Genomic DNA, 13,406 nt, shown 5'->3' on the forward strand with positions numbered 1-13,406 from the left:
CTGTTCTCTCGATGGATTCTATATTCTGAACCTGTTCTCTCGATGGATTCTATATTCTGAACCTGTTCTCTCGATGGATTCTATATTCTGAACCTGTTCTCTAGATGGATTCTATATTCTGAACCTGTTCTCTCGATGGATTCTATATTCTGAACCTGTTCTCTCGATGGATTCTATATTCTGAACCTGTTCTCTCGATGGATTCTATATTCTGAACCTGTTCTCTAGATGGATTCTATATTCTGAACCTGTTCTCTCGATGGATTCTATATTCTGAACCTGTTCTCTCGATGGATTCTATATTCTAAACCTGTTCTCTAGATGGATTCTATATTCTGAACCTGTTCTCTCGATGGATTCTATATTCTGAACCTGTTCTCTAGATGGATTCTATATTCTGAACCTGTTCTCTAGATGGATTCTATATTCTCAACCTGTTCTCTAGATGGATTCTATATTCTGAACCTGTTCTCTAGATGGATTCTATATTCTGAACCTGTTCTCTAGATGGATTCTATATTCTGAACCTGTTCTCTAGATGGATTCTATATTCTGAACCTGTTCCCTCGATGGATTCTATATTCTGAACCTGTTCTCTCGATGGATTCTATATTCTAAACCTGTTCTCTAGATTGATTCTATATTCTGAACCTGTTCTCTCGATGGATTCTATATTCTGAACCTGTTCTCTCGATGGATTCTATATTCTGAACCTGTTCTCTAGATGGATTCTATATTCTGAACCTGTTCTCTAGATTGATTCTATATTCTGAACCTGTTCTCTCGATGGATTCTATATTCTGAACCTGTTCTCTCGATGGATTCTATATTCTGAACCTGTTCTCTCGATGGATTCTATATTCTGAACCTGTTCTCTAGATGGATTCTATATTCTCAACCTGTTCTCTAGATGGATTCTATATTCTCAACCTGTTCTCTAGATTGATTCTATATTCTGAACCTGTTCTCTAGATTGATTCTATATTCTGAACCTGTTCTCTCGATGGATTCTATATTCTGAACCTGTTCCCTCGATGGATTCTATATTCTAAACCTGTTCTCTAGATGGATTCTATATTCTAATTAAAAGGTATTTAAAGGGATGGCTGAAGACACATGTACTGAAAACCCCTACTGTATGAAAAATCCACAAGAAAATCTGTCGCCCAGCATTGTGGGAGGGTTTTCAGCGGTTTAATTAAATGTATTCAGCGAAATGCACGTTACACACCTTCATAAATTAAGTCTGAATACCAACTACTGAAGTGGGTATGAAAGGCGTCCTAAGTCGGAATCGGACTTTCATGAATTGGAAAAATCCTCATGAATCGGAAATATTCACTTCCTGAATTGAAAAGTGAATTGACCCCAACTCGGATTCAAACGCATAAAAGGTATATGATAACTACACTGAACAAAAATATAAACACAACATTTAAAGTTGTGCACAAATTAATTTACATCCCTGTTAGTGAGCGTTTCTCCTTTGCCAAGATAATCCATCCACCTGACAGGTGTGGCCTATCAAGAAGCTGATTAAACAGCATGAGCATTACACAGGTGCACCTTGTGCTTGGGGGACAATAAAAGGCCACTCTAAAATGTGCAGTTTTGTCACACAACACAATGGCCACAGATGTCTCAAGTTTTGAGGGAGAGTGGAATTTGTATGCTGACTGTAGGAATGTCCACCAGAGCTGTTGCCAGATAATTGAATGTTCATTTCTCTACCATAAGCAGCCTCCAACGTCGTTTTAGAGAATTTGGCAGTACGTCCAGCCGGCCTCTTAACCGCAGACCACGCGTAACCACGCCAGCCCAGGACCTCCACATCCAGCATCTTCACCTGCAGGATCGTCTGAGACCAGCCACCCGGATAGCTGATGAAACTGAGGAGTATTTCTGTCTGTAATAAAGCCCTTTTGTGGTAAAAAAAAAAACTCATTCTGATTAGCTGTGCCCCTGCCCAGTCATGCAAAATCCATAGATTAGGGCCTAATGAATTTATTTCAATTAAGTTAATATGAACTGTAACTCAGTAAAATTGTTGATATTGTGTTTATATCTTTGTTCAGTATACATAGGGTGAGTCCCAAATGGCACCCTATTCAAGATATATTGCACTACTGTTGACCCAAATGGCACCCTATTCCAGATATAGTGCACTACTTTTGACCCAAATGGCACCCTATTCAAGATATATTGCACTACTTTTGACCCAAATGGCACCCTATTCCAGATATAGTGCACTACTTTAGACCCAAATGGCACACTATTGAAGATACAGTGCACTACTTTTGACCCAAATGGCACACTATTCCAGATATAGTGCACTACTTTTGACCAGAGCCCTGGAAGACAATAGGGTGCCATTTCGGAGGCAAACACACTGTGCTTCATCTTCAACTCTGACTGAGAGACCATCTCAGCTCCTCCTCCCTGGCACTCCTATCCAATCGGTGTGTCTCTGACTCCAGCACAGAGGGGATTGGTTGCTGCGAGACCAACACCAGAGAATCAGTCAAGTCTTGGCGAAGAGACACCAGCCATTGGTTGTTCCTGGAGGAGTGTTGGATAAACTCCACCCTTTCCCGATGGTCGAGGACAAGCGTCAGCTGTAGTTGGTGTACCTGCGAGGTTAGGGAACGTTCAACATTAATGTTTAAATAAAGGTGCATCGTTCAAAACACCTTGATAAATGAATAACCTTGACAAATCCATAGTATACACCTGAAATGACACCATATTCCCTTACAGGATTCGTGGTCAATAGTTCTGATCTATAATGATCAGACACAGCGGTCAATAGTTACGATCTATAATGATCAGACACCGCGGTCAATAGTTACGATCTATAATGATCAGACACCGCGGTCAATAGTTACGATCTATAATGATCAGACACCGCGGTCAATAGTTACGATCTATAATGATCAGACACCGCGGTCAATAGTTACGATCTATAATGATCAGACACCGCGGTCAATAGTTACGATCTATAATGATCAGACACCGCGGTCAATAGTTACGATCTATAATGATCAGACACCGCGGTTAATAGTTACGATCTATAATGATCAGACACCGCGGTCAATAGTTACGATATATAATGATCAGACACCGCGGTCAATAGTTACGATCTATAATGATCAGACACCGCGGTCAATAGTTACGATCTATAATGATCAGACACGGCGGTCAATAGTTACGATGTATAATGATCAGACACCGCGGTCAATAGTTACGATCTATAATGATCAGACACCGCGGTCAATAGTTACGATCTATAATGATCAGACACCGCGGTCAATAGTTACGATCTATAATGATCAGACACCGCGGTCAATAGTTACGATCTATAATGATCAGACACCGCGGTCAATAGTTACGATCTATAATGATCAGACACCGCGGTCAATAGTTACGATCTATAATGATCAGACACCGCGGTCAATAGTTACGATCTATAATGATCAGACACCGCGGTCAATAGTTACGATCTATAATGATCAGACCCCATTACGATCTAGACACCGCGGTCAATAGTTACGATCTATAATGATCAGACACCGCGGTCAATAGTTACGATCTATAATGATCAGACACCGCGGTCAATAGTTACGATCTATAATGATCAGACACCGCGGTCAATAGTTACGATCTATAATGATCAGACACCGCGGTCAATAGTTACGATCTATAATGATCAGACACCACGGTCAATAGTTACAATCTATAATGATCAGACACCGCGGTCAATAGGACACCGTTCTGAACTCCGATGAGCCCTTTTAAGGGAATTGGATACAGATTGGGACAAAAGCCATGGTGGTGACCCACCTGGTCCTCCAGCTCCTTCACCTTGGTCCGAAGGCGTCTCAACTCCTCTGTTTCCAGACCGACCGAACCCCTGGATTCCTGCACAACAGAAAGGAGTTAACGCTCTGTCTAAATTCAGCACATTTCAGGGGATTTTTATTCCCTCCCCTCCTCCCCTCACCACGAGTAAGCCTCCGTACAGATTTACCACTCACATATTTACTGAAGTTATTTGGGATGCAAAGTGATTTGTAGATGAGTTATTTGGTGCAGTCTAACCGCACTGTAAGAGCACATTGACTTGTAACTGTTAATGATATGACAACAACCAGAGTAGTTAGTAGACGGGTTTATGACTAACCTGAGCTCTGTCTCCGTCTCTGCTGGACGGGTTTATGACTAACCTGAGCTCTGTCTCCATCTCTGCTGGACGGGTTTATGACTAACCTGAGCTCTGTCTCCGTCTCTGCTGGACGGGTTTATGACTAACCTGAGCTCTGTCTCCGTCTCTGCTGGACGGGTAACTAACCTGAGCTCTGTCTCCGTCTCTGCTGGACGGGTTTATGACTAACCTGAGCTCTGTCTCCGTCTCTGCTGGACGGGTAACTAACCTGAGCTCTGTCTCCGTCTCTGCTGGACGGGTTTATGACTAACCTGAGCTCTGTCTCCGTCTCTGCTGGACGGGTTTATGACTAACCTGAGCTCTGTCTCCGTCTCTGCTGGACGGGTTTATGACTAACCTGAGCTCTGTCTCCGTCTCTGCTGGACGGGTGACTAACCTGAGCTCTGTCTCCGTCTCTGCTGGACGGGTTTATGACTAACCTGAGCTCTGTCTCCGTCTCTGCTGGACGGGTAACTAACCTGAGCTCTGTCTCCGTCTCTGCTGGACGGGTAACTAACCTGAGCTCTGTCTCCGTCTCTGCTGGACGGGTTTATGACTAACCTGAGCTCTGTCTCCGTCTCTGCTGGACGGGTTTATGACTAACCTGAGCTCTGTCTCCGTCTCTGCTGGACGGGTGACTAACCTGAGCTCTGTCTCCGTCTCTGCTGGACGGGTAACTAACCTGAGCTCTGTCTCCGTCTCTGCTGGACGGGTAACTAACCTGAGCTCTGTCTCCGTCTCTGCTGGACGGGTAACTAACCTGAGCTCTGTCTCCGTCTCTGCTGGACGGGTAACTAACCTGAGCTCTGTCTCCGTCTCTGCTGGACGGGTTTATGACTAACCTGAGCTCTGTCTCCGTCTCTGCTGGACGGGTTTATGACTAACCTGAGCTCTGTCTCCGTCTCTGCTGGACGGGTGACTAACCTGAGCTCTGTCTCCATCTCTGCTGGACGGGTAACTAACCTGAGCTCTGTCTCCGTCTCTGCTGGACGGGTAACTAACCTGAGCTCTGTCTCCGTCTCTGCTGGAGGACTGGGACAGCTCATGACGTGACGATCCTCTCTCCGTCTTTTTAAAACAAACCACAGCAGAAGCACCATTGTAAATAGGAAGGTGAGTGTATCATTGTAAATAGGAAGGTGAGTGTATCATTGTAAATAGTAAGGTGAGTGTATCATTGTAAATAGTAAGGTGAGTGTATCATTGTAAATAGTAAGGTGAGTGTATCATTGTAAATAGGAAGGTGAGTGTATCATTGTAAATAGTAAGGTGAGTGTATCATTGTAAATAGTAAGGTGAGTGTATCATTGTAAATAGTAAGGTGAGTGTATCATTGTAAATAGTAAGGTGAGTGTATCATTGTAAATAGGAAGGTGAGTGTATCATTGTAAATAGTAAGGTGAGTGTATCATTGTAAATAGTAAGGTGAGTGTATCATTGTAAATAGTAAGGTGAGTGTATCATTGTAAATAGTAAGGTGAGTGTATCATTGTAAATAGTAAGGTGAGTGTATCATTGTAAATAGTAAGGTGAGTGTATCATTGTAAATAGTAAGGTGAGTGTATCATTGTAAATAGGAAGGTGAGTGTATCATTGTAAATAGTAAGGTGAGTGTATCATTGTAAATAGTAAGGTGAGTGTATCATTGTAAATAGTAAGGTGAGTGTATCATTGTAAATAGTAAGGTGAGTGTATCATTGTAAATAGTAAGGTGAGTGTATCATTGTAAATAGTAAGGTGAGTGTATCATTGTAAATAGTAAGGTGAGTGTATCATTGTAAATAGTAAGGTGAGTGTATCATTGTAAATAGTAAGGTGAGTGTATCATTGTAAATAGTAAGGTGAGTGTATCATTGTAAATAGTAAGGTGAGTGTATCATTGTAAATAGTAAGGTGAGTGTATCATTGTAAATAGTAAGGTGAGTGTATCATTGTAAATAGTAAGGTGAGTGTATCATTGTAAATAGTAAGGTGAGTGTATCATTGTAAATAGTAAGGTGAGTGTATCATTGTAAATAGGAAGGTGAGTGTATCATTGTAAATAGTAAGGTGAGTGTATCATTGTAAATAGTAAGGTGAGTGTATCATTGTAAATAGTAAGGTGAGTGTATCATTGTAAATAGTAAGGTGAGTGTATCATTGTAAATAGTAAGGTGAGTGTATCATTGTAAATAGTAAGGTGAGTGTATCATTGTAAATAGTAAGGTGAGTGTATCATTGTAAATAGTAAGGTGAGTGTATCATTGTAAATAGTAAGGTGAGTGTATCATTGTAAATAGTAAGGTGAGTGTATCATTGTAAATAGGAAGGTGAGTGTATCATTGTAAATAGTAAGGTGAGTGTATCATTGTAAATAGTAAGGTGAGTGTATCATTGTAAATAGTAAGGTGAGTGTATCATTGTAAATAGGAAGGTGAGTGTATCATTGTAAATAGTAAGGTGAGTGTATCATTGTAAATAGTAAGGTGAGTGTATCATTGTAAATAGTAAGGTGAGTGTATCATTGTAAATAGTAAGGTGAGTGTATCATTGTAAATAGTAAGGTGAGTGTATCATTGTAAATAGTAAGGTGAGTGCACCTCTTTTCTATTCGGGATCCGAAATCAGGATGAACTGACCTTTTGGTTCTGCAGGTAAATAAGGTAAGACAGATCAGTATACCTGTGTCAACATCTCTCTGAGGCGTTTCCTCTCAGTCTTCAGTCTGTCAGCTCGTTGTTCCAGTTGTGTATTCCTCCTCTGTAGCCGTCGATGGTCCAACTCTAGCTGGGCCACGGACCTCTGCAGGACAGACAGACGGTCCTGGACCACAGGGTCTATCTCTGGCTGGGCCACGGACCTCTGCAGGACAGACAGACGGTCCTGGACCACAGGGTCTATCTCTGGCTGGGCCACGGACCTCTGCAGGACAGACAGACGGTCCTGGACCACAGGGTCTATCTCTGGCTGGGCCACGGACCTCTGCAGGACAGACAGACGGTCCTGGACCACAGGGTCTATCTCTGGCTGGGCCACGGACCTCTGCAGGACAGACAGACGGTCCTGGACCACAGGGTCTATCTCTGGCTGGGCCACGGATCTCTGCAGGACAGACAGACGGTCCTGGACCACAGGGTCTATCTCTGGCTGGGCCACAGATCTCTGCAGGACAGACAGACGGTCTTTTACACCAGGGTCGTGTAGTGAACTGTACAGCACGACTGTCTCCTGTATGGACAGACAGGTCTGACAGGTACTCACCAGACAGACACTGAATCGCTGCTCACAACTGGAAAACTGTCCCTTGGGGGGTTATAATGTCCCTTGGGGGGTTATAACATTTCTTGGGGGGTTATAATGTCCCTTGGGCAGTTATAATGTCCCTTGGGGGGTTCTAACATTTCTTGGGGGGTTCTAACATTTCTTGGGGGGTTATAATGTCCCTTGGGGGGTTATAATGTCCCTTGGGGGGGTTATAATGTCCCTTGGGGGGGTTATAATGTCCCTTGGGGGGGTTATAATGTCCCTTGGGGGGGTTATAATGTCCCTTGGGGGGGGTTATAATGTCCCTTGGGGGGTTATAACATTTCTTGGGGGGTTATAATGTCCCTTGGGGGGTTATAATGTCCCTTGGGGGGTTATAACATTTCTTGGGGGGGTTATAACATTTCTTGGGGGGGTTATAATGTTCCTTGGGAGGGTTATAATGTCCCTTGGGGGGTTATAATGTCCCTTGGGGGGGTTATAATGTCCCTTGGGGGGTTATAATGTCCCTTGGGGGGGTTATAATGTCCCTTGGGGGGGTTATAATGTTCCTTGGGGGGTTATAATGTCCCTTGGGGGGGTTATAATGTCCCTTGGGGGGTTATAACATTTCTTGGGGGGTTATAATGTCCCTTGGGGGGGTTATAATGTCCCTTGGGGCGGTTATAATGTCCGTTGGGGGGGTTATAATGTTATAGTGCACTACTATAGACCAGAGCCCTATTCCCTATATATAGTGCACTACTACTGACCAGGGCCCTATTCCCTATATATAGTGCACTACTACTGACCAGGGTCCATAGGGGCCATTTGGGGCGCAGCCATAGAGAGGAGTTGTACTAACCTCAGATCCCGCCCCTCTGCTCTGCTCCTGTTGGTGGGCTCTGTCCCGGTAGCCAATCATAGTAGCCTCAGTTTTCTCCAGGGCAGCTGTGATACGGTCTCTGTCCTTACTGAGTTCCTCTACTCTCTCTCTCAGGGTGTAAAGCTCTGTCTCTCTCTGTCTCAACAGTGTCTCCCTCTCCTCTCTGTCCAGGAGCTGGGAGGACACTCTCTTCCTCAGAGTAACTACCTCGTCCTGAAGCCAGACCTCTCTTCCTGGACACTCCTGACTTCCTTCTCCTCTCTTCTGGTCTGTCGCTTCCCTTTGTTCCCCGGGCTCTCTCAGTCTACTCTGTTCATCCGTCTCTTCTTTCTCCAGACTCTGCAGTTTCACTTCCTCTGTGTCTCTCTTCCTCTCCTCTCTGTAAGCTTTCTCTCTCACCCTCTCCAGCTCTGTCTCCTTCTCTCTCAGAATGTCCGTGACTAACTCTACACGCTTCAGGCTCTCCTGCTCCCTTAGTTTCAGACTCTCCCTCCTCTCCTGCTCTTCCTGTCTCAACGTCTCCATCTTCCGCTCAAGCCTCTCCATCTCTCTCTTCTTCTCTTCTCTCACTCCCTCCATCTCTCCCTCCACCTCTCTGATCCTCTCTCTGAGCTGTGTAACTGCCTGACTCTTCTCAGCAGCCAGACATCTGAGCTCTGTCCTCTGTTTCTCCAGGACATCCAGTCTGGCCCTGGTGGTGGTCAGCTCAGCCTCCTTCTCTCCCAACACCTCCTCCATCTCCTTCTGTCTCCTCTCCTTCTCTCTCACTGCCTCCTCCAGCTCCTTCTGTCTCCTCTCCTTCTCTCCCAACACCTCCTCCATCTCCTTCTGTCTCCTCTCCTTCTCTCTCACTGCCTCCTCCAGCTCCTTCTGTCTCCTCTCCTTCTCTCCCAACACCTCCTCCATCTCCTTCTGTCTCCTCTCCTTCTCTCCCAACACCTCCTCCAGCTCCTCCTCTCTGTCTCCGAGCTTCCTCTCCACCTCCCTTTTCTCCTGCTCCACAGCCCTGGTCCTCCCTCGCAGCTCCTCCACCTCCCCCCGGGCAGCACGCAGGCTCTCCTCCCTGCTCTTCACCATCTCCTTTTTCCTCTCCTGCAGGAGGCTCCTTAGCCTCTCCCCCTCCCTGTGGCTCTCCTCCAGCAGCTGGTTCAGGGTAGCCATCTCCTGCATGGCTGTCTTCAGCCCCTCTCTCATCTTCTGGTTGTCCCCTTCTTTCTCCTGCACCTCCTTCCTGCTTCTCTCCCTGCTCCTGGTCATCTCTGCTCCCTGCTCCTTCAAGGTGGCCAGACTGAGGGCCAGCGCCTCCTTGCTCTCCTTCAACTCCTCCTCCATCCTTCTCAGTGAGGAGCCAGTCCTCTCCTTCTCTCTCCTCTCTTTGTGAGTCTCATCTTTCAGGATCCCAGCCTCTCTCTCCTTCTTCCTGATCTCAGCTAGGAGATGGTCTCTCTCCTCCTCCAGGGCTTTAACCTGAGCACCCAGCCTCTCCACGCGACATCCTCTATCCTCCTGCAGGAGGCGTTGTCCTCTCTGCACCTCCTCTAGTCTGGACCTCAGTCTCTCTCCCTCCGCCTGTTCCTCTCTCAGCTGGGCACCCAACCATTCCCTCTCCTCCTTGTTCCTCCTCAACACGTCCTCCTGTCTCTGTCTTTCTCCACCGCTCACCCTAAAGTCCTCCACCTCCTCCTCTCTCTCCTTCAGGAGCTGCGAGAGCCTTGCTACCTCTTTTATCCGTTCTTCCACTCTTTCTTTCCATTTCTTCACCTCCTCTTCCAGTCTCTCCTTTTGCTGCTCTGTTTCCTGTGCCTGTTCTCTCTCCCTCTCCCTCTCCTCCTTGGCCAAGTCTAGTGCTTTATTCCTGTCTCTGCTCTGACTCCTCTCCGTCTCTAGTAAAGACTCGGTCTCTATCAGAAGGTCTGAAACATGTTTCTCTGAGAGCTCTGACTGGTGCATTCTGTCTTTCAGATTCCTCAACTCTTCCTCTCTCTGCTGTAGCCTAGCCCTTGCCTCCTCTTCCTCCTCCCTCAGTTTCTCTACCTCGTCTTCTCTTTCCCTCAGCTGGGCCATCTGTCTCTCCATCTTCCCCTCTAGTGTCTGCCGCTCTCTCTTCCCCTCATCCCTCTCTTTTTCCAAGACGATCAACTTCACTCTCAAGACTTCAACCTCTCCTTCTCTCAGCTCCAGCGTTCCTCTCAGTCTCTCCTCTCGCTCCCTTCCCTCTGACTCCTTCCTCTTCTTTCTCAGACTCTCCTCCTGGTATCTTTCTCTCTCCCTCTCTCTGAGCTGTGTGTTCTCTCTCTCCGCGGCAAACATTTTGTTCTTCAATAGTTCATTTTTCTTCAGTTCCTTCTCCAGATTGTCTCTTTCGTCCTCCAGTGAGATCATTCTAGTTTTCATCTCCTCTAATCTCTTCCTTCCGTCTACCTCGTCCTTTTTCAGTTGTTCCGCTATCTTCTCACTCTCTCTTTTTACAGCCTTTAGTTGTTCACTGTTATTCTTCTCTTTTTCAGTGAGCTGCTGACTCAGTCTCGCATTTTCTCTCTCCCACTCCTCTGCTTTCTCCCTCCATCTCTCTCTCTCCTCTGCTTTCTCCCTCCATCTCTCTCTCTCCTCTGCTCTCTCCTCTGCTCTCTCCCTCCATCTCTCCCCCTCCTCTGCTCTCTCCCTCCATCTCTCTCCCTCCTCTGCTTTCTCCCTCCATCTCTCTCCCTCCTCTGCTTTCTCCCTCCATCTCTCTCCCTCCTCTGCTTTCTCCCTCCATCCCTCGCCCTCCTCTGCTCTCTCCCTCCATCTCTCCACCTCTTCTGCTCTCTCCTCTGCTTTCTCCCTCCATCTCTCTCCCTCCTCTGCTCTCTCCCTCCATCTCTCCCCCTCCTGTGCTCTCTCTCTCCATCTCTCCCCCTCCTCCTTCAGTGTTCTCTCTCTGTGTTGGTGACTCTTGTGTTCTGCGGTTAGTCTCTCCAGCTCTGCATCTCTCTCTTCCAACAGACACGACATCTCCTCCTCCTCTTTCTCCAATTCCGCCATCCTGCTCCGGAGCTCCTGTACCTCCAGGTCTTTCTGTGCCAGATCTTCTTTCAATCTCTCAGTCCTCTCCCTCTCTCCTGCCTCTCTCTTTTCCGTCTTCTTCTCTTCCTCTATCTCCTTGTCCCGGAGTTTGGTGTTGGCCTCTTCTAAAGCCTGAAGGTTTCCCTTTAATATCTCAATGTCCTTCAACTCTTCCTCCAGAGACATGACCATGGCTTTCAGCTGTGTCATCTCTTCCTCTCTCTTTCTCATCTCTCTTTCCCTTGTTCTCAGAAGTTCTGCCACCTTCTCCATCTCTCTTTCCCTTGTTCTCAGAAGTTCTGCCACCTTCTCCATCTCTCTTCTTCTGTCTTCCAGTTGTTCACTCTGTTTATTCTTTGTTTCTTTAAACCTCTGACTCATTTCATCCATGTCCTTCTCCAGATTGTCTCTTTCGTCCTCCAGTGAGATCATTCTAGTTTTCATCTCCTCTAATCTCTTCCTTCCGTCTACCTCGTCCTTTTTCAGTTGTTCCGCTATCTTCTCACTCTCTCTTTTTACAGCCTTTAGTTGTTCACTGTTATTCTTCTCTTTTTCAGTGAGCTGCTGACTCAGTCTCGCATTTTCTCTCTCCCCCTCCCCTGCTCTCTCCCTCCATCTCTCTCTCTCCTCTGCTCTCTCCTCTGCTCTCTCCCTCCATCTCTCCCCCTCCTCTGCTCTCTCCCTCCATCTCTCTCCCTCCTCTGCTTTCTCCCTCCATCTCTCTCCCTCCTCTGCTTTCTCCCTCCATCTCTCTCTCTCTTCTGCTCTCTCCTCTGCTTTCTCCCTCCATCTCTCCCCCTCCTCTGCTCTCTCCCTCCATCTCTCTCTCTCTTCTGCTCTCTCCTCTGCTTTCTCCCTCCATCTCTCTCCCTCCTCTGCTCTCTCCCTCCATCTCTCTCCCTCCTCTGCTTTCTCCCTCCATCTCTCTCCCTCCTCTGCTTTCTCCCTCCATCTCTCCACCTCTTTTGCTCTCTCCTCGGCTTTCTCCCTCCATCTCTCCCCCTCCTCTGCTTTCTCCCTCCATCTCTCCCCCTCTTCTGCTCTCTCCTCTGCTTTCTCCCTCCATCTCTCTCCCTCCTCTGCTCTCTCCCTCCATCTCTCCCCCTCCTGTGCTCTCTCTCTCCATCTCTCCGCCTCCTCCTTCAGTGTTCTCTCTCTGTGTTGGTGACTCTTGTGTTCTGCGGTTAGTCTCTCCAGCTCTGCATCTCTCTCTTCCAACAGACACGACATCTCCTCCTCCTCCTTCTCCAATCCCTCCATCCTGTTCTTCATCGCCACCACCTCTCCGTCTCTGTGCCCCAGCTCCGAGCTCAACGCCATCCTCTCTCTCTGCCATCCTTCCCTCTCTTCTCTCCGTTCCTCCTCTTCTCTTGTCCCTTTCATTGTCGTCTGATCTACCAGTAACTGTAGCCTTTCCAGGTCAGCATGCCAGACCTCCCTCTCTCTCTGGCTCCTCTCTCTCTCCTCCTGTTTCTCCTTCTCCGTCTGTCTCCTCCCTCTCTCCATCTCTCCCCTCAGACACTGGACCTCCCCTGGAGGATATACATATCAGGGACCAATACGACAAAACCATGATGAGTTGAATAACTCTTGAAAATTAACACATACAAGATGTGGATAAATGGGCTGGTTCTGGAGAACCCAACTCACAGAGAGTGAAATCTGTGGCACTTTTGACATATTTTTAATGTAGGCTACAGTAGGCTTAGATTCTGGAAGTAAGCTCCTTGACTTTCTGTCTCCTGCCAAATGGAAATTGGGATTAATCTTTAAGGCAACAAGTGTCAGTGCTCACCCTGCAACACATCCTTGGTCTGGAGCAGAGTGGTGACCTGGACCTGTAGCTGCCGACTCTCTACCTCCAGCCCAGAGACCTGCTGTTGGGCCTGGGTTAACTGGTGCTGCTGGGACACCGTCAGGATCCTGGAGAGACAAATACAACTCATACATACAGGGAGAGACCACAACAATGATACTACTATAATACTACAATACTACTACAACCACAACAATACTACTACTATAATACTACAATACTACTACTACCACCAC

At 46.8% G+C, this 13,406-nt stretch overlaps 1 protein-coding gene across 1 annotated transcript in view; it reads right to left on the bottom strand.

Annotated features, from left to right (window-relative positions):
- Positions 1 to 2,302: 2,302 nt before the first annotated feature.
- Positions 2,303 to 13,406, bottom strand: part of si:dkey-230p4.1 (trichohyalin) — a 53,377-nt gene continuing 42,273 nt past the window's right edge. Inside the window, exons 18-25 of the mRNA XM_029710738.1 lie at positions 13,150 to 13,277; positions 12,465 to 12,886; positions 9,231 to 10,934; positions 8,289 to 9,101; positions 6,863 to 7,342; positions 5,204 to 5,269; positions 3,841 to 3,918; positions 2,303 to 2,630 (exon numbers count right to left, since the gene is read on the bottom strand). Of these exons, the coding sequence (XP_029566598.1) occupies positions 2,403 to 2,630; positions 3,841 to 3,918; positions 5,204 to 5,269; positions 6,863 to 7,342; positions 8,289 to 9,101; positions 9,231 to 10,934; positions 12,465 to 12,886; positions 13,150 to 13,277 (3,919 nt within the window). The 3' untranslated portion in view covers positions 2,303 to 2,402. The remainder of the gene's footprint in view (positions 2,631 to 3,840; positions 3,919 to 5,203; positions 5,270 to 6,862; positions 7,343 to 8,288; positions 9,102 to 9,230; positions 10,935 to 12,464; positions 12,887 to 13,149; positions 13,278 to 13,406) is intronic.

This window comes from Salmo trutta, chromosome 24 (genome assembly GCF_901001165.1).
Source record: "Salmo trutta chromosome 24, fSalTru1.1, whole genome shotgun sequence".
In the NCBI taxonomy this organism is placed as follows: domain Eukaryota; kingdom Metazoa; phylum Chordata; class Actinopteri; order Salmoniformes; family Salmonidae; genus Salmo; species Salmo trutta.